Source organism: Desarmillaria tabescens (genome assembly GCF_030435595.1).
Source record: "Desarmillaria tabescens strain CCBAS 213 chromosome Unknown EV420scaffold_38, whole genome shotgun sequence".
NCBI lineage: Eukaryota > Fungi > Basidiomycota > Agaricomycetes > Agaricales > Physalacriaceae > Desarmillaria > Desarmillaria tabescens.
The window spans coordinates 63,847-80,496 of NW_026848337.1; the positions used below are offsets into that span (position 1 = coordinate 63,847).

Consider the following 16,650-nt stretch of genomic DNA (forward strand, 5'->3'; position numbering starts at 1 on the left):
GCGAGTGTTTTATACTTGTGGGATATCAATATCAGTGTTTTTTGGGGTCATGATTGTCCGTTTTGAGTGAGCTCACCGACGGTTTCCCTGAGGTGATAAGTAATTTAGGGATTGAATTATCGATATCTGTTCTGTAAGTGGTCGGCGGTAGTCCCGCGGTGTATATTCTTTCTGTGTTGGGAGATGCGATGATGGCGCACGGCCGTTCTGAGCTAATATGAAAGGACTATCAATCCGCGTTTGCAGTATGATAAGAAATCACAACAGAATTCGAATGGATGCTAGGAAGTCGGGAGACGAGTCCCAGCCACGGTTTTGCCTACAAAAGGTGATGAAGGGCGGTCTTCCTTTTGAGGGTACAAGAAAGCGCGGAAATGTAAAATTTCAAGAATCTGGGTGGAACTGTGAGCATCAGGACATGTAAATGCCTGAAAAATAGTCCTATATGAACAACTTGGGTCGGCGAGGGAAGGCACGGCGTATCTGGATTATCATCTGCGTGAGGAAACTCCATCTCATGACGCTTTGCCTTATTATTCGCGAGACTTTATGCGTGCGACTCGGAAGCGCTTTCACTTGTTCCTGACATTAGAGTATAAGCACCAATGAATCGGATGGGGTACTGACCAACCGCATGGAATCGAGCACATATCATTACTTACCACTGACCTCGTGAAGGTTCGCAATATCAAGAACCGGCGGCTAGGGAAAATTGATTATCAGTAAAGGTTTGGCATGTCTTAGCCTCGCTCTCAAGCCTGACAGGTTGTAACGCGTTTTACGCATGTTAAACTCGTTCAGCTCAGTTGATTCAGCGCGCGCGGAACTTTTAAAGTTAAACGCCGCTGAATGTATTTAATTGTAACCCGGATGCCGGTTACATCGGCTATTCCCGATGTGACATAGATACGAGGGATTGCCATGTCATGTCTCTTTAGTTTACCACCACCATCTGTACCGTCGTCTCACGAATACCGAGCTGGTTCCTTGCACATCTGTGTGAACGAGTTCTTCAGTGTAGCTCCGTGGCTACGAGCTTCCATTAATATTGAATCAAGTCACATCAATTGAATTGAACAACACGCTGGAGGATAGGTTAGGTCTTTACTCATTTCCAGGCATAGGTCATAGAGCACACCGGGCGTTAATCGATGGACTGGAAAATGTCCAGATGGGCGACAGTAATACAGTCAGGTTTTCTCTAGTAAACCTGTCGTTGATCTGATCAACGATTGGAGAGTAACTATTATGAACCCACAGGTACTTGGAATGGACAATTCGTCCAACATCAAATTGTCTCCTCTTTTATTAGGTTATGGAGCTCAGTCTAACCAGCCTATTAAGCAGCACCGCTGCCGATGGCTCGATTTAAGACTCTGTGTCGTTGGCCACGACCGCGATGCGATATTGACTAGACCAGACGGGCTTGGTAGATATTTCCGATAGAATCAAGGCAAGCTACAGCTTGGCTCTAGCAGCTGTTGAGGATAGGGAAAATCTTGTGACGGCGTGGTGACCGTGCTAAGGATCGATCAGAGCAGGCGGCGGCCACGTGTCTGAGATTGTGGCACTCTTGTTTGTACTCCGAAGAGCAATCCGCAATATGAGCGTGAAGTTGAGGGCGCTCACTCTTGCTGTTATCAGCTATCTGAACTGCAGTTTACCACCATGTTCTCAAAAGCCGTCAAAAGCCTGCAATTCGTCTTCTACTCTGCTCTGACTTCTGTGGCTCCGTTCGACTTCCATACTATCCCTCCCAAGAACACTCTCATTTTTGAGCCCAACGCTATCACTAGGAAAGATAGAAAATCTCAGACTGCTCGCTATTATCTCAGCTCTGTTGCCCAGCACTGTCCCCACGGGGCTGGAGAGGCGGTCGTCAAGAAGATGGAGCTCATGAAGTCCTCGTGGATTCCAAACCACGAGTTTCTCCTCTTCTACGTTAAGGACCGCCGGAATATCTATGGCAGGGAGGCTGTTATTCGTGTAGAGATTCTTAACGATAGTAGTCCCCCTCAGCCAGAGTCTGATACCACGACGCCCTCACTCCAGCCTGCACAGGGAGATGGACGTCCCTTTCCCTCAGAATCCACCCCACATGCGGTTTCTCACAGCTCCTCCTCTCCTCCTACCCTTCGTCCGGCACTTGACCTCTTTACTATCACCTGCATGCCAGTCATCTCTACCAAGGACTGCAACATCCTCTCCACCTTGACTTTCAACGGTAATTCTACTTTCTCGATAGAGGAGGTTGCAGCGATTGCTTCGGTCGCTAGTGCCGCCGCCGATGAACAGAGTCTCCTTGGCCACCAGTCTTCCTGGTATGCTCGGATGATTTATAGCATTATCCTGGAGACGCAGGCGGGGAACTACACCAAGGCGCCGCCTGATAAACATATGGGAAAGCACAAAATAGTCGACGATGCAGCGTCGAATATCCTCATACCCTCTTCTGATGCTTCGAAACAGTTGACCCAAGCCTACCTTAAGAGATGGCGCGAGTATTTGGGGGACATTGATGATAGGAAAAAGGTGCGCTTTCGGCGCCTCGTTTCTCAGGCTCGGGTGTATACTGACACCTGAACCGTAGGTGAAGGAGGAGCCTAGTATACCAATGGCGGAAGCACCCCGACGAGAGGCAGAAGCAGATAGGCGAGAGACCGAAAGGCTGAGACAAGAAAGTTTAGAGTTACAACTGATGATCGCAAGGGAGAAGGAGGAAACCAGAAGGTTGCGGAAGGAAATTGAGGACTCTGAACGGGAGCTGGCATTGTGTAGGGAACGGTCGTCCTCTTCGCGCCCTAGCGCGATTTAATGACATCCGTTCTCTTCAAGTTTCCACCTATCGCTTCGTTATTTCACCGCATATTGTTGCTTTTGTTTCTGTCGATCATGTCGCTATTCTGGTTGCTACGATCCTTTTCTTGTATGCTTTTTGTTGTGATAGTATCTGTGTATGGACTTCTGGATTCATCTTTGCGAGCCCGAGTTCATCTGCGTCCGCACCGGATACTCCTGCGCGTACATACCAACAGCCAATCATCTACACGGTCAGACCCGAAACTCATTGTTATAGAAATTCCGCGAGTATATCTGATCAAGCGGCCTGCCAGGCGAATTCTTTGCTCAAACGCTCAAACCCGATAGAGACCAATACATTCCTTATATCACTTGATTAACAGAAGGATACTTACGACACATTGATACAAGAAAATAACATGAAGACACGGTATCAACTGCTCAACACATAGTTGCTAGAAAAAAGGGGGAACAAGAGAGGCAAGGTAACAGGCAACATGGACGAGGCATCGAGACCCAAGAATCAATAGACTCATCAGAACTCGACGTCCGATTCGGGTTCGCGTTCAATAAACGACGGTGTACCAGCCATTGAATTGAAGAGGCATGTGGGGATAATCGAAATAACAATACGAGCATGGTGGGACGTCAATCAGGGAAATAAAAAAAAACCCCTGTAGCCACTGTTTTGCTATACAGGAACAAGCAAAGTGGAGAGAGCATCTGATTCTCTGGCCTTCGAAATCCAGAGCAGGTCGTTCGTGCCGTTAGCCCAAATAAGTACTCGTAGTTGCCGGTAAGTATAGACAGCTGACCGTGCCAATACATTCAGAGATTCTGGCACATTTGCATACCGAATCGGAATGATGGTGGAGAATACTTAGAGACGCGTATCTGAATCAGAAGGATGCAAGCAAGTACAACGACAGAGACCAAGGAAACCCACAATAAGAACCCAGCATCTGATCGCCGTTCGTTGTGGCATCGGTGCAAGCTCTTCTCCGCATCTGGCTGTCTGTCAACGGTCAACGCTGAGTAAGTATCCTCATCAGCTTTCTTCCCTGCGCAGTGTGGAATCTCTCTGTGTTGATGATCTGTCAGTAACCAAGGGCCGGAAATTCGAGGCAAGGCCTATTACTCCCCAAAACGGATAACATACATTTGTCTTCTGGAATAGTTTTGTGGTCAGAAGTTCGGGTATAGAATATGTGATGGGTGTAGGAAGGGGCAACGAACAAGCGAGTCTAGACTTTGGACCTACAATCACCCATAGTGCGTCCGAACAAGCGCTCGTATCCTCGGGCCGACTTTGCGGAGGCATTTACGTATCCCTCCAAAGTCTTCTCTTCTGGAGCACTTCGTTCAATCAACACGAGACAGAGGCACCCGAGTTTGGTGGCACAATTATTGCCTGCTCTAGCCCTGGTCCTAATCCGGGAGGGTGTCGATACGCGTATAAAAGGCCTAGCAAGTTGACTTTGGCTCTTCAGCTTCACCATGTCTGCCCCAGAAACCAAATTCGCACCTACTCAATCCTCCTCCGTCCTCGGTGGACAAATCGTCGGCCGCTCTGAGCGCCAGGCTGTTGCCCCTCCCGCAGCTTTGAAGCTGCGCCTTGACCTTAACCTCGAGGTCGACATCGCCATCCAGGCCAAGGTCAACGGTGACATCACCTTGTCACTCCTGTAAGTAGATTCGTTATGTTGGCGCATCCGGGTTGGGCTGAACGTCTGGTTTGTAGTGAGTAAATGTTCCGCGAGCGTGGAGAGTCGGGAGCGGAGAGCATTCGACTACATAAGGTCAGATATTTGTCATTTCGTGTACTCGTGATTTTCGTGCTGAGAGGTGTTGTACTAGAGCGCACTGTCCCGGACTACTCCCTTGTTCCCTTATATACACTGTATTAGTCTTTACGAGCCTTGTCATGTCTTTGGGGTTTTAATATCAGTGTTGTTTTGGGATCATGCCTTTCAGTTTTAAGTTTGCTCACTGAGTTAGCTTCTATCGAGATGCTTCGGCACTGTGAATACCTAGCGAGCGAGCGGCATTGAGATGTACGGAATACTGAATGTGCGGTGGAGGCGTGTTGGCCTTCTTATTTGGTATACGAAGGGTGTCGCCCGGCATCGTGGAAATCGGGAGTCAGTTGGTATGCATATAAATAAACCTGTGCAGTGAGATACCTGTTGAAGCTTGAGTGGGGAGATGACAACTGAGTGGGGTTGTAAAGACTCTTCTAGATTCGAGAGATTGCGCGAGATGCTTTCAAGGCGGTATGATGTGAGTTGACGATTGCCAAGGGAATACTGTCCGTAAAGGATACGTGGTTGTACCTGCTGGATCGCAGATTAGATTTGGGAAGCAATAAAGCGCAAAGCATCACTCACGCCGAGGCATATGTACCCCATCAAAATTAATTCGAGGAGACGATGAGAAGCCACTAGTGGGGATAGATAAGGACGAAGAAGTCCAACACGACACGAGCTGACGGCAATCTGTGGTCAAAGGATGGAGACTATGAGCTTGTTGATGCGAGGACAAGAAGAGAAGGCGATGTACTAACTGTACTGCCGAATCATTGTCCTGGATTGACGATTACATCTCGAGAGAGTCGAACTCCATGCCAATAAGCATCGGACCCTTTTGTCCGCGAGTGTGGAGCCCTCGTTGTAATCCAGACCTTCCTCCTGAGTAGACCTAAATGACAGATGCCCGTCGCGAGTCCGTGGTGTTGGTGTTGGTACGAGCACAAGGTCCCATGAAGCGTAATTCCAGCAAGTGGCAAATAGGGTTAGGGTTAGACGCCGTTCGATGCACTGGAACTGGAACCAAAAGGTGCGAACGAAAGCTGGTCCAACTGTTAATTCGGCTGCGTGGTCGCTATGAGAAAGAAGTGCACGAGGGGAGCAGTGATGCAATGACATAGCCTTGGAGAAGAGGACATGAAGTTGTCGATGTCTTTCAAACAAGACTTCTTGACGTTATCATGGCGTCTGAAGGTCCCCAGTTATGGGAGGCGTCGAGAGCAGTGCACCTGTAAGGCAGCGCTCAAGCCTCAGCCTATGGAAACCAACAAGCGTGGGTGTCAGGCAACGGTAAGGAAATAAGCACACCATTCTGACCATAAAAGCGCCCTAGCCTATGAAAACCACGAAACGCAGGTATCAGGAAACCGCAAATGATCAAGCCCGCCGTTTGGATGATAAACGGTGTGCCTGTAGCAATGCCCGACCTATGACAGCGACACAACGCAAGCGTCTGGAAACCGCGAGGAGCCAAGGACACCGTTTCGACAAGAAACGGCGATCCTGTAGCAGGGTCAAAGCCTATGAGACCAGAAACCCACGAAATGGATAAGGATACAGGGGTGGTGGTGACGGTGGAGGAGTAATACAGGTCCGGGGAGCGATAACAGTGCCAGGGAATATGGGGTCGGAAACAAGTTGGGTGACGGTAGATTCGCCATCATTCTATCATGGCGAGGAAAGCTACCAACGCTTTTAATGCCGAGAGGAGACTGGGTCAGGGAATTGAGGATTACGCTGGGGTGCGGAGGTACAGGCTGGCCTGGACTTGGGGGCAAATATCGAGTGAAGACATTGAGGGGCGTCAGCCGTGACTGGGCTGGGCGAGTCACGGAAAGCTATGGTGACGACTAGCAAACATTTTCGGGAGCCTATGAGGAAAGCCTCTTCAAGAAGAGCTAACGACTCGTGCTTTGGCCCATCGGATCCCTTGAAGGAATAGATCAGGCTAGGAATGTAGGGAATCGGATTCGGCATGGATTATTTCGACATACGATGGGACGAGGTAGCTGGATGGCCTTGTCTGGGTAACTGTGGACGTGGTAACGGTGTGATGAAGGCGTCGATGGTGCTATTTCAGGCAGCCGCACGAAGTTTGTAAGTAAGCTAGGTAAAGCAGAGGACAGAACGCACCGACTTTGCTCGACAACAAGACCAATTTTGATGTACTTTTAGCTGTGCCGCTCCAAAACTTCACGGCCAAGCCTCGCGACGACGCGGGGCAACGGTCGTAACAGGATGGTAGCGGAGGTTTTGTTGAGCTGAACTTAAAGCTTGGCTTGAAATGTCAAGAAGGGAGAAGGGAAAAGGATACTATTATAAGCTGTTTTTGCGTAGTTGAGTCTCGTTAAGCGAATTGGGATGTCGGTGCAAAAGAGGACCAATCGGAACATGCCGCCGGCTACTCCTCTTCTTCTGACGACCGACACCATGCAATCGAAAACGCTAATCTTACCAACTGTATTGGCATCGGTAACCTCAACAGCGCTAGTTGGTGGACTTGTCTTCTCTTCACAACAACACTTGAAACACAAGACGCAATTCAGTAGTGAAGGTTCTTATTTATCTAGATGTGTTGATCGCAAAACCTTAAATGCTTAATGTTTATCCCCAGAATAACACTGCCATTGGTATCTAATAGGTATACAGACACTAATACACTGTCAACCAAGGACTAGGTCTACCAAATATCAGACGGAGACCGATGAAATATGTCGGAAAAATCTCACCTTGAACCGACGACTGCACGCCGACCCTTCCCTAGGATGCATGTAGCACATTTACTCGCTGTAAATGCCAACAATCAGCCCGACGACGAGCCAAACACGAGGAATGCACTTACAGGAGCGACAAGGTGATGTCACCGTTGACCTTGGCCTGGATGGCAATCTCAACCTCGAGATTAAGGTCAAGGCGCAGCTTCACAGCCGCGGGGGGAGCAGGCTTGCGCTCAGAGCGGCCGACGATCTGTCCACCGAGGACGGAGGAGGATTGGGTAGGTGCGAATTTGGTAGCGGTTTCTGGGGCAGACATTGTGATACTGAGGAAAACCCATCCCTCCAGGTAGTCCTTTTATACGAGCATCGACACCCGGATTAGGAACAGGGCTAGAGCCAACGTTATAATTGTAACCCACGCAAATCGGGTGCCTCGACCGTTGTAACTAACCGGCAGACTTTGATTGCTGATGAAGAGACCCCCTGCGACACGCACGCTTCATGTACGTAAAACGTTTTCTACTAACAGATTTCATAATCGAAAGCGTACCCCCATTCTGATACATACAACGGAACTCTCGGGTTCGGGTCCTTCGACCGGACGCGCAAATTAAATAACGGATTGCTATACCACGGGTTCCACTATTTACCCGCTTTCAAGATTGTTTGGAACCCTCGCTTTGACGTGCGGTGTTTTTGGCCCGTGAGAACGGTTGCCGGTGACCTTCCTCAGTCCGTTGCAATTTCCTTCACCAAGTCGACAATCGCGGGAGATGCCAGTCCGGTCCGGGGTAGCGCATTTCAATCTGTCCTTATTAACAATCAAACATAACCCTTGGCCGCGGAACCGGGGAATGACTTGTAACGTCAACCCAACCAGAACTGCCGGACTGCCCAACCCAACGGGCTTCAAGTTTCTCCTGCTACTTCTAGAATTTAGACTGCTTCCCCCCTCTGGGCACAAAACAAACACGTTGCAGAAGATTACGAAAACGCTGTTCGACGAGTCGGGTCGGGTTGGAAACTCATTAAAACGCCACGACCGCCTGTCGCTCTACCTAAAATAAGCACCATCGCAGTCTATTTGTCTGCTTTTCCCCGGATCGATGCAGAAGCAGAGGATGACAACGACAAAGTCCACCCATCCGTGTTGGCGAACGCAAATCCCCTCGAAATTTGTACCAGTATGTAATAACAATAAAACCTTTATTTCCTATCTGAAACATGGTTCATCTTCTAATTGTACTTTCGAGACCGAATCAAGTCGAGGCACCCGATTTGCTAAATGCACCATGGCGCAATCAGAATCCTATGTAGCCCTGGTCCTAATCCGGTCTCTGAGTCGATACTCGTATAAAAGGCCCAGCAAGTTGAGTCTCGTTCTCCAGCATCACAATGTCTGCCCCAGAAACCAAATTCGCACCTACTCAATCCTCCTCCGTCCTTGGTGGACAAATCGTCGGCCGCTCTGAGCGCCAGGCTGTTGCACCCCCCGCTGCCCTCAAGCTCCGTCTTGACCTTAACCTCGAGGTTGAGATCGCCATCCAGGCCAAGGTCAACGGTGATATCACCTTGTCGCTCTTGTAAGTCGATTTCATCGGTTGATGTGTCGAGGCTGAGCTAAATATTGGGTTTATAGGCAGTAAATGCTCTGCGCGTAGAGAGAGTTGGAAGTGGAGTGCGTTTCGGCGCGTTGAGGTGAGGGTTTTGTTACTCCGCGCTTTGGACTTGTGTGCTGAGGCTTTGTTGCGTTAGGATTCATTCGCGTCGATTACTTTCTTCTTGCCCGTCCTCTCACGTTCCCTTACCTACACCGTATTAGTCTTTTCGTAACTGCGGGATATTAATATCAGTGTTGTTTTTGGGACATGCATTTCCGTTTGAGCCTGGTTTCCCTTTGTCTGATGAATGTTCAATGAATAAGTGATAGTATTGAACGCGTGGTTGGAGGCACGTGGTCTTCTCTTTGAGCAAGGGTATCGTCGGAATAGGTGGGGAACACCCAATAGCAAGTCATAGCAAAATGAGGTTCCCCAATTACGTGGTGAATGCATCCGGTATCGTTGATGTATCGTTCCGGGATATCCCACTCTTGGCGGCCAAGAGAACAATGATCTTGAAGCGGATCATCTCGATCAGCCAGGTGGTAAGCACCGTCAAGTACGCGTATCTTATCCCGTAGCAGTTCTGTACAGCGGTTGGTCCACAGCCAGAGTTTAAAACGAAAGTGAGCAAAGTCTGAAACCACAAAATGAGGCTATGTACACTTCACCGGGCGGATGCCGGAAACATACTAAGCTTCAATATTGGGATCGCGAGTGTGTCTTCCAGACAATCACTGGAATGTCTACGTACTGGGCTTCGGTTTTTGCAGTACATCAATCCATTTCACTATTAAATACGTTGAATTATGGGCGAAGATACCTGAATTACTGAGTAGCCTGTATTTATGTCGCGCCATCGCGTTTCCGAAGACTGGACTACATGTCTCGTGACCGTGATAGTTGCCTTTTTCGACGAGGAGTGTCGTTCTGCGTTGTTTATCTACTCAAAGCCGAAAGAGCCTAGTATATCTTCAAGTTATATCAGTTAGGACTCCCGAAATAGCAACAGGTGGTCCAGATGTAACGGGTTCCACTTCTTGACCTGCATCTCAATTCGAGTGCTGTTCACGTCGTTTCGTAAAGTGTGCAGTGTGTGAGCATAATCAATACTGCGCCTTCGACTAGCGTCTGTCAACTAGAACTGGACGAGGAGTCTTCGAAGGTACCCGGGCGTCAAGACCCAAGGGATCCCGTACGGTCGCGTAAACTTCCGTCATCGCGTACCGCCCCTCCCAGCCGCGGATGGGATTTTCTTTCAAGTTCATGACACATTTCGATGCCAATACGTACTGACCGATGTTCTTGAATTTTCTTGACAAGTGAAGCCTGCAACCTCGCCTTCATGTTCTTAGGGATATATCTCGTGATTCAAGGTTGAGTCGCGACCGATAACTTGTCTAATTGACGATACTGAATAAATGACGCACAACCTTGGAATAAAAATGTCCTGCTGGAGATGTGAGTGAGATCCGTAAACCTGCTGGCAAAGTACCTACAGACGAGACGCAGGGTTGGTGTTGACAGGATATCGCATCAGTTCAGCTTCACCAAATGGCCTAGGCGTCGAAAGGAACGCGCTATTCAACACCATCGTCTTGGATAGCTGTCGCTCACAAAACGGTGGGGCTCTCAGGATCAATTTGCGCAAAGTGCCTATATTCGTGTACGTGAAATTGAACAGACGCATACTGGGCAGCCAAAGGTACCGCTGACAACACAAAATTGAGGACTACTCCACCGGAACAAAGCCCCCTTCAGATTATTTCTGAAGACCGAGATGCGTCACTGAGATTGTGGGTGAAGTCATCATGTACCAACGATCACTGCGAGAATTGGAGTGCAATGTCCGACATCGTTAATGATGCTGAATTCGAAATCGAACATGGACTGGTACAGTGTTGAGTACTTGAGTGACAGTACAGGACATCAACGTAAGAGGTCTGAACACATGTCAGTGTAGTAGCGTATCACGGTAAAAGATATTGAATAGTCATCATTCAATATGCGGCAAGAAATCCTCTCCTCCATTTTGTCGTACAGCGTTTCCGGCTATATTGAAGAGGTCTACATCCGTGTAAAGTGGCAAAAAGTCCAGTTGTCGTCGTCGGCATCGAGGGTCGAGGAAAAGATAGTTTCAAACTCCGACAACTACATTGGGCCTCGTAGTAGGACTTTTGCACATCTTCAACTTGTACACTCACCTCGCATCGGACGTCTTATATGCTATTTTGGCCATTTGGATCTCGTAACATACACCCAGATGACTCGATGCGCCTCTGAGGCTCTGTGTTCAACAATAGCAGCCAACTCTAAGCGTAAATGCCACGGAACATACAACTTACGGCGGCGGACCAAACGAGCGGCTCCGAGCCCGACCTTCTGTGGGCTTCTGTGTCGGAAAACTGATTATCCAACGTGGTACAATATTAATCAATCGATCACGACCCTGATAGTCCGGAGGAGAGGACCCGTCTACGCTATGCACGGCTCAGTAACATGGTCATTCCCCCCAAATTTCAACCATTCCAAAAGTGGGGTGACATCTATGGACGTCCTTGCTTCAACAGGTGGTAGGTGTTGGTGTTGGAAACCTGATTGCTCGACCGTGCCCCTCCCGACTCGGAGTGGAGCATCCGCTCTACTAAATGATATACCCTTCGTCAAGACTCCATTTCGTTTCCAGAAAGCGTCTGCGAGCTTTGGAAAGCGTTTTCGATAAGACCGTTCCTTTTTCGATCACCAACCGTTCGGCTCAGTCTTCACAGGCATACTCTTCAGCTTCGATAGGGACTTGTTACCCGGACTCTTACGTCCTTAATCATGCGCAGAAGCCTGAGAAAGTGAGTCTACCCGCTACGACCTTGAAGACGTCCGTTTTATTCTTTACCTACATAGTGTGTTTCATTTGAAGCTCAACAGACAGCTTTCGGCGAGTGAATTAACCTCCGGATAGGAAAGTAAGGCCAGAGACTCTGTCAAGGAGATCAACGACTCTGGCCGTTAACCAGGCTAGAAGGTATAAACGTTAACGGCTCACATAACTTGGACATATGGACATTTTCCCGGTGCGGAAGATAACGAAGTGTATCAGAAGAGGTATGTCGTGTCTGCCGCGTAAATAACAGACTCATCTTCACCCCATATCTTTTTTTTGTGTTATTCTATTCACTTTATGGAATCGCCATATCATATGGCGATTCCCAACTTAGAGAAGGCACACAGGTATATGGCCCATATGCCTGTGTGCCTTCCCTAAGTTGACTCAGCGGAAATTCGACCTCCGCCTTTCACATTACACAATTCAAGGTGGCTTTATTTTTCCTTTCTCTCGGCGTTGAGCTCATCACATCACAAACGAAGCGTCCAGTATGTGCCAATGGCGTTCCTAAAACCTTTCTGGGGCCGGAATATTATTGAGGTCTTTCCACAGGCTCTTTCCACGTGGCGTTAATACTGAGCCCCAAGTTTCGACAGTCGGTTCACATCGGACGATAGATATATTTTCGAGTACTTTATATAGCCCGTGGTATCTCTATGAGTCCAGCGCCTTTCAACTTTTCTGCCTCGGTCCACTTACGAGAGCCCGACAATCTTTCCTCGCAATGACACCGTCCTCTGTTATGACCCCCACCGCCCCAGACATTCGCAACTTATCCTCCACGGATGTGCGACGACCCGGCCCTCCAGACAATGACGACAAATCCATCGTCTCGCAGATGATTGAAGACGCGATCATAGATATCGAGCATATGCCCGTTCATGACGATCCACGAGAGTGGTCAAGACTTCGCAAGGTGAATCCTTTTCTAGGTCGTCCAATCACCACTGTTTATGACTCTGCGGTCCAGAACTTCATACTGGCTGTGATATGCTCGGGCTCAATGATCGCCGGGTTTGGCGCCAGTATACAAAATCGTGAGCTCCTCTAAAGATTGTTCTTTCTAATTTGCATTGACATGATATATAGCTGCGAACGAAGAGATGGAGAGAGACCTGCCTGCAACGAGCGGGGAGATAAGTTGGAGTCTATCGCTGTTCATCCTCATGCAAGGGATTACTCCTCTTCTTTGGAGCTCTATCAGTGAAGTGAAGGGCCGCAGGGTATGTTACGATCCAATTTCATTTGTCTACTTATTAGCTTAATGGCGTTAGTTTGTTTATCTCATTTCACTTCTCATATTTACTGTTGGCTCGATTGTCGTCGCCACGAGCAAGACCATTGGCTTGTGAGTCTTCTCTTCTTCGCTGCCCGCTTCTTGCATTCATTTACGCCTGCCTTAGGGTGATAGGAATGCGCGGTGTGCAAGCACTGGGGTAAGTCTTGCTATGTCCTTGGCTGTATCTTCTCCTCACTCTACTCAGGTCAAGTGCCGTTATAACTATCGGTGCGGCTAGTCTCGCAGATATATTTGACCCAGTGGAGAGGGGCACGAAGGTGAGTTTGCTTCTAACACAATTGTAGTACGCTGAATATTTGTTGTTTCAGATGGGCATATACTACATTTCCCCTCTGCTTGGGCCATCCCTAGGACCCGTCTTTGGCGGAATCCTTACGACGGGATTCAGCTGGCGTGCTCCGTTTTGGTTCCTGACCATCTTAGCCGGCACCGTTTTCTTGTGCTTCTTGTTCTTCTTTAAAGATACGTTCCGGAAGGAACGAAGCTTTGCGTACCAGGCCGTGCTGAAGCGTCTTTTGAAAGAACGGGCTGAGAATCTGAGGAGGGAGAAAATTTCGCAGACTAAGCTGGTAGAACAGAATGACAAGAATGAAATAGCAGAAAACGAGAGCCCTGTCGCGACTGTTGACGTAGAGAAGCAGGAGCCAACATTGCAAACCGATACATTGGCTCTTCCTGTCATAACGCTCACCTTGAAGGATGTCGCTCCCATTGGCACATCATGGCTGGTCATCCGGCGGTGGAACAACTTCATACTATTGCTGGCTTCCGGTAAAGTAACCATCCTAGTAGTAAAGACTGCATCTACTGACTTCGTACTTAGGTATACTATTCTCGTACTCCTTTACCGTGGTATACACGACCTCTCGCACCCTGGGGAATGCTTATGGATACGATGCGCTATACACAGGCCTCGTGTTGCTCTCTTACGGACTAGGTTTGCCAACATTTTTGTCCCATTTGCCGCGTATTTTTCAGAACTAATACGGACGTCGTACAAGGTTCTATGGCAGGGAGTATACTAGGAGGCCGCTACTCTGATCACGAGCTAGCAAGGCTTACAAGAGAGAATGGTGGTAGAAGCAGCCCGGAAGTACGCCAGTCTTTCTCTGACAGTTAAAATCCGAATGCGCATCGCCTTCCTGTAGATGCGCCTCAACAGCACACTGCATGGACTTTGGCTTTTCCCCGTTTCCGTTGTAGGATTTGGGTGGGTGTTGGAACGACATGTGCATATTTCGGGGGTATGTGCAATGCTGTTTTTATCTGGATGTTTTGCAATGTAAGTCCTAGTCGAGAAGAATACGTTCTTCTGACAGTCCTCTAATAACTTAGTTATGTTTTTTCGAGCGAATTGGCATACCTTGTAGATGCCAACGTAGGTCGTTCATCCAGTGCTGTCGCTTTTAACAGTTTATTCCGTGGAATTGCGTCTTTTATTGCGATAGAGATTGCGGTTCCTGTTCAGGTCTGTCGCGTTTACTTCTAGTATACCGTTCTCAGGACTTACAGCCTGTCCTAGGATGCGCTTGGTGATGGTATGTTTATTAGCCGTTTTCTACGTGCCATTGACCGTTTATGACACTCATCGGTTAACTATAGGTTGGATGTACACTATATTTGGTATTATACAGGTGATCAGCGGACTGTTGGTGTTACTGGTAAGAGTAAAGGGGAAGAAGTGGAGAACACAAGCAGAAGCTCGCGAAGCTCAGGCAGCACAAAAGTCAGCTATGTAATGCCGACGCCGATACGTCATCAAGAAACCATTCTCACTCATAAAATGGTCCAAGGCGTAGAATAGAGGCCTGGTGCAAAGATCTTGGTTATAATTTTTTTTTTCGAGGTTCACTATTACTATCAAGGAAGAATAGTCCACAAGTGCCCATGCCCGCCTTCAAAATACTATTTATGCCACTCCAAGTCGCCTAATTTCACATCACGAAAATCAGGATCACTCTTCCCATAGACCACCGCCGAGACGCGTCGGATTCGTGTCTAGGAAGAGATTTCGGATACGATACCGGCTTTATCAAGCTGCTATATCGACCGGAACTTCAAGATCTACGTAATATGATATCGTAAAAGCACATGGGACCGATGTCGGTGTCTTGTTCTTTGAAGAAACGCTACGGTCACTGCTCACTTCACCAACTGAGGAACGCGGCAGTCTAATGTGCGGAAAACCTCAAAAGCAACATTGATATTGGTATGTCTGCGTGCATGAACTCTGAATACTAATACAACGTCGGTAAAAGGGGGAAATACAGAATAGGAAGAAGGCAATAGAAACGGTTATGCGCTAAACAGATAGGCGTCAGGATCAATAACGGTGGTCCTTCGCAAAGCGGATCTCACCGGAACACGACAACTGTAATCCAATACCCTCCTTCCAATCCTACTGCACGTTTACTCACTGTAAAACCAAACCGTTAGTATGGTGCGCTCAAGGCGGTCATCATGGCCGTCAACTCACAGGAGGGAGAGGGTGATATCGCCGTTGACCTTGGCCTGGATGGCGATCTCCACCTCAAGGTTGAGGTCAAGACGGAGCTTCAAAGCTTCCTTGGGAGCGACGGTGCCCTGGTTGGAGCGAGTAGCAACTGAGGTAGAGGTTTCTGGGGCAGACATGTTGTGAATGGAGAAAGACTCTCGACGAGGTAGTCCTTATATATGCGTACAGACGACGTTATTTTTGTGCCATGGCGCTGGGGCCCGTGAACCGGAGGCCTCGACCTTGAAGACGAAGAAGAAAGGTCTTGCACACGTAACAGTTCCTATTTCAAAAAAGCGTAATGCTCAAATGAGGATTCCAGGCCTCTGGCGATGGGAGTGGGCGAGATAAGCGAGAGATTGCAGGGCGACGGGAGAACGAAGCTATTTATAGTTGTACTTGAGTCCTTCGCTATGTTCCGAGTTTCGGTAACAGTGGGTGTCTGTGGGTCCCAGGTTACAGTTTGGACGAAGATGAAACTGTGGGCAAGGCTGTCATCCACTAAGTCATTAGTATAAGAGGTATAAGATACACTGAAGTTACGTACCATGGCCGAGAATCTTCATGGGGTAACACCAAATTTTTTCCCTTTGGTTACCAAGAAAATTTCACAGAGGACGCGTTCTTGTACCTGACTCGTTACCATGCGAAACAGAAACGTTGCGCGCAAAATATCAAGAAACGACAGGAAGGCACCTTTCATACTTCAGTTTGGGGGTTTACTTGTGTGAATTGCCCCGCCTGACCGTTTCGTCTAGTCGCCACATTCGTTTTCTCGTAACACCGCCACCTTGTTCGCCTTCGATTATTGAAATTCAGCGTAGGAAGGTGTAAAATATCGTACCATAGTGAAGACGCGTTCAAAGTGCTAAGATCTGGGGTTGAGGCGTGGGGCACGTTTGTGCATCAAGTGACCCTGCGGAAGCCTTGAGGACACCGGTCCCAACATCGACCGAGGCAAACTTGGTGCGTATGATCCAGCCTCAATATCTCATTTCTCCTTCCAGTAGCCATTGTGAGATGGACTCGTATTTCTACACAAATTGAGAAGCC

General features: G+C 48.4%; 5 protein-coding genes across 5 annotated transcripts; 4 read left to right on the forward strand and 1 right to left on the reverse strand.

Annotated features, from left to right (window-relative positions):
• Positions 1-1,568: 1,568 nt before the first annotated feature.
• On the forward strand, positions 1,569-3,162 carry EV420DRAFT_1564641 (uncharacterized protein). The gene is made up of 2 exons (XM_060473985.1): positions 1,569-2,532; positions 2,591-3,162. Exons 1-2 carry the CDS (start codon positions 1,669-1,671, stop codon positions 2,813-2,815), a joined length of 1,089 nt encoding a protein of 362 aa, XP_060326846.1. The 5' UTR covers positions 1,569-1,668; the 3' UTR covers positions 2,816-3,162.
• A 1,134-nt stretch (positions 3,163-4,296) lies between these two features.
• EV420DRAFT_1564644 (uncharacterized protein) lies at positions 4,297-4,484 on the forward strand (the record flags this gene model as incomplete). Its single annotated transcript, XM_060473986.1, has 1 exon — positions 4,297-4,484. A coding segment is annotated over one exon (188 nt), but the record flags the coding sequence as incomplete, so codon positions are not given.
• A 4,203-nt stretch (positions 4,485-8,687) lies between these two features.
• EV420DRAFT_1564657 (uncharacterized protein) lies at positions 8,688-8,977 on the forward strand. Its single transcript, XM_060473987.1, has 2 exons — positions 8,688-8,904; positions 8,961-8,977. Exons 1-2 carry the CDS (start codon positions 8,717-8,719, stop codon positions 8,965-8,967), a joined length of 195 nt encoding a protein of 64 aa, XP_060326848.1. The 5' UTR covers positions 8,688-8,716; the 3' UTR covers positions 8,968-8,977.
• A 3,379-nt stretch (positions 8,978-12,356) lies between these two features.
• On the forward strand, positions 12,357-14,929 carry EV420DRAFT_1564663 (vacuolar DHA amino acid exporter). Its single transcript, XM_060473988.1, is given in 14 exon segments — positions 12,357-12,719; positions 12,774-12,840; positions 12,893-13,023; positions 13,035-13,037; positions 13,078-13,151; positions 13,207-13,239; positions 13,288-13,360; positions 13,412-13,874; positions 13,927-14,040; positions 14,105-14,196; positions 14,252-14,385; positions 14,439-14,571; positions 14,626-14,641; positions 14,706-14,929. 14 exon segments carry the CDS (start codon positions 12,528-12,530, stop codon positions 14,840-14,842), a joined length of 1,662 nt encoding a protein of 553 aa, XP_060326849.1. The 5' UTR covers positions 12,357-12,527; the 3' UTR covers positions 14,843-14,929.
• A 650-nt stretch (positions 14,930-15,579) lies between these two features.
• EV420DRAFT_1564669 (uncharacterized protein) lies at positions 15,580-15,734 on the reverse strand (the record flags this gene model as incomplete). Its single annotated transcript, XM_060473989.1, has 1 exon — positions 15,580-15,734. A coding segment is annotated over one exon (155 nt), but the record flags the coding sequence as incomplete, so codon positions are not given.
• Between the last annotated feature and the right edge of the window lie 916 nt (positions 15,735-16,650).

Bases quoted from the DNA above. Each gene is read 5' to 3' on its own strand.
- EV420DRAFT_1564641 (XM_060473985.1), top strand. From the start codon at position 1,669: ATGTTCTCAAAAGCCGTCAAAAGCCTGCAATTCGTCTTCTACTCTGCT. The intron at 2,533-2,590 runs GTGCGCTTTCGG...CCTGAACCGTAG, and splicing joins ACATTGATGATAGGAAAAAG to GTGAAGGAGGAGCCTAGTAT.
- EV420DRAFT_1564657 (XM_060473987.1), top strand. From the start codon at position 8,717: ATGTCTGCCCCAGAAACCAAATTCGCACCTACTCAATCCTCCTCCGTC.
- EV420DRAFT_1564663 (XM_060473988.1), top strand. From the start codon at position 12,528: ATGACACCGTCCTCTGTTATGACCCCCACCGCCCCAGACATTCGCAAC. The intron at 12,841-12,892 runs GTGAGCTCCTCT...CATGATATATAG, and splicing joins TGGCGCCAGTATACAAAATC to CTGCGAACGAAGAGATGGAG. The intron at 14,197-14,251 runs GTACGCCAGTCT...GCCTTCCTGTAG, and splicing joins GTGGTAGAAGCAGCCCGGAA to ATGCGCCTCAACAGCACACT.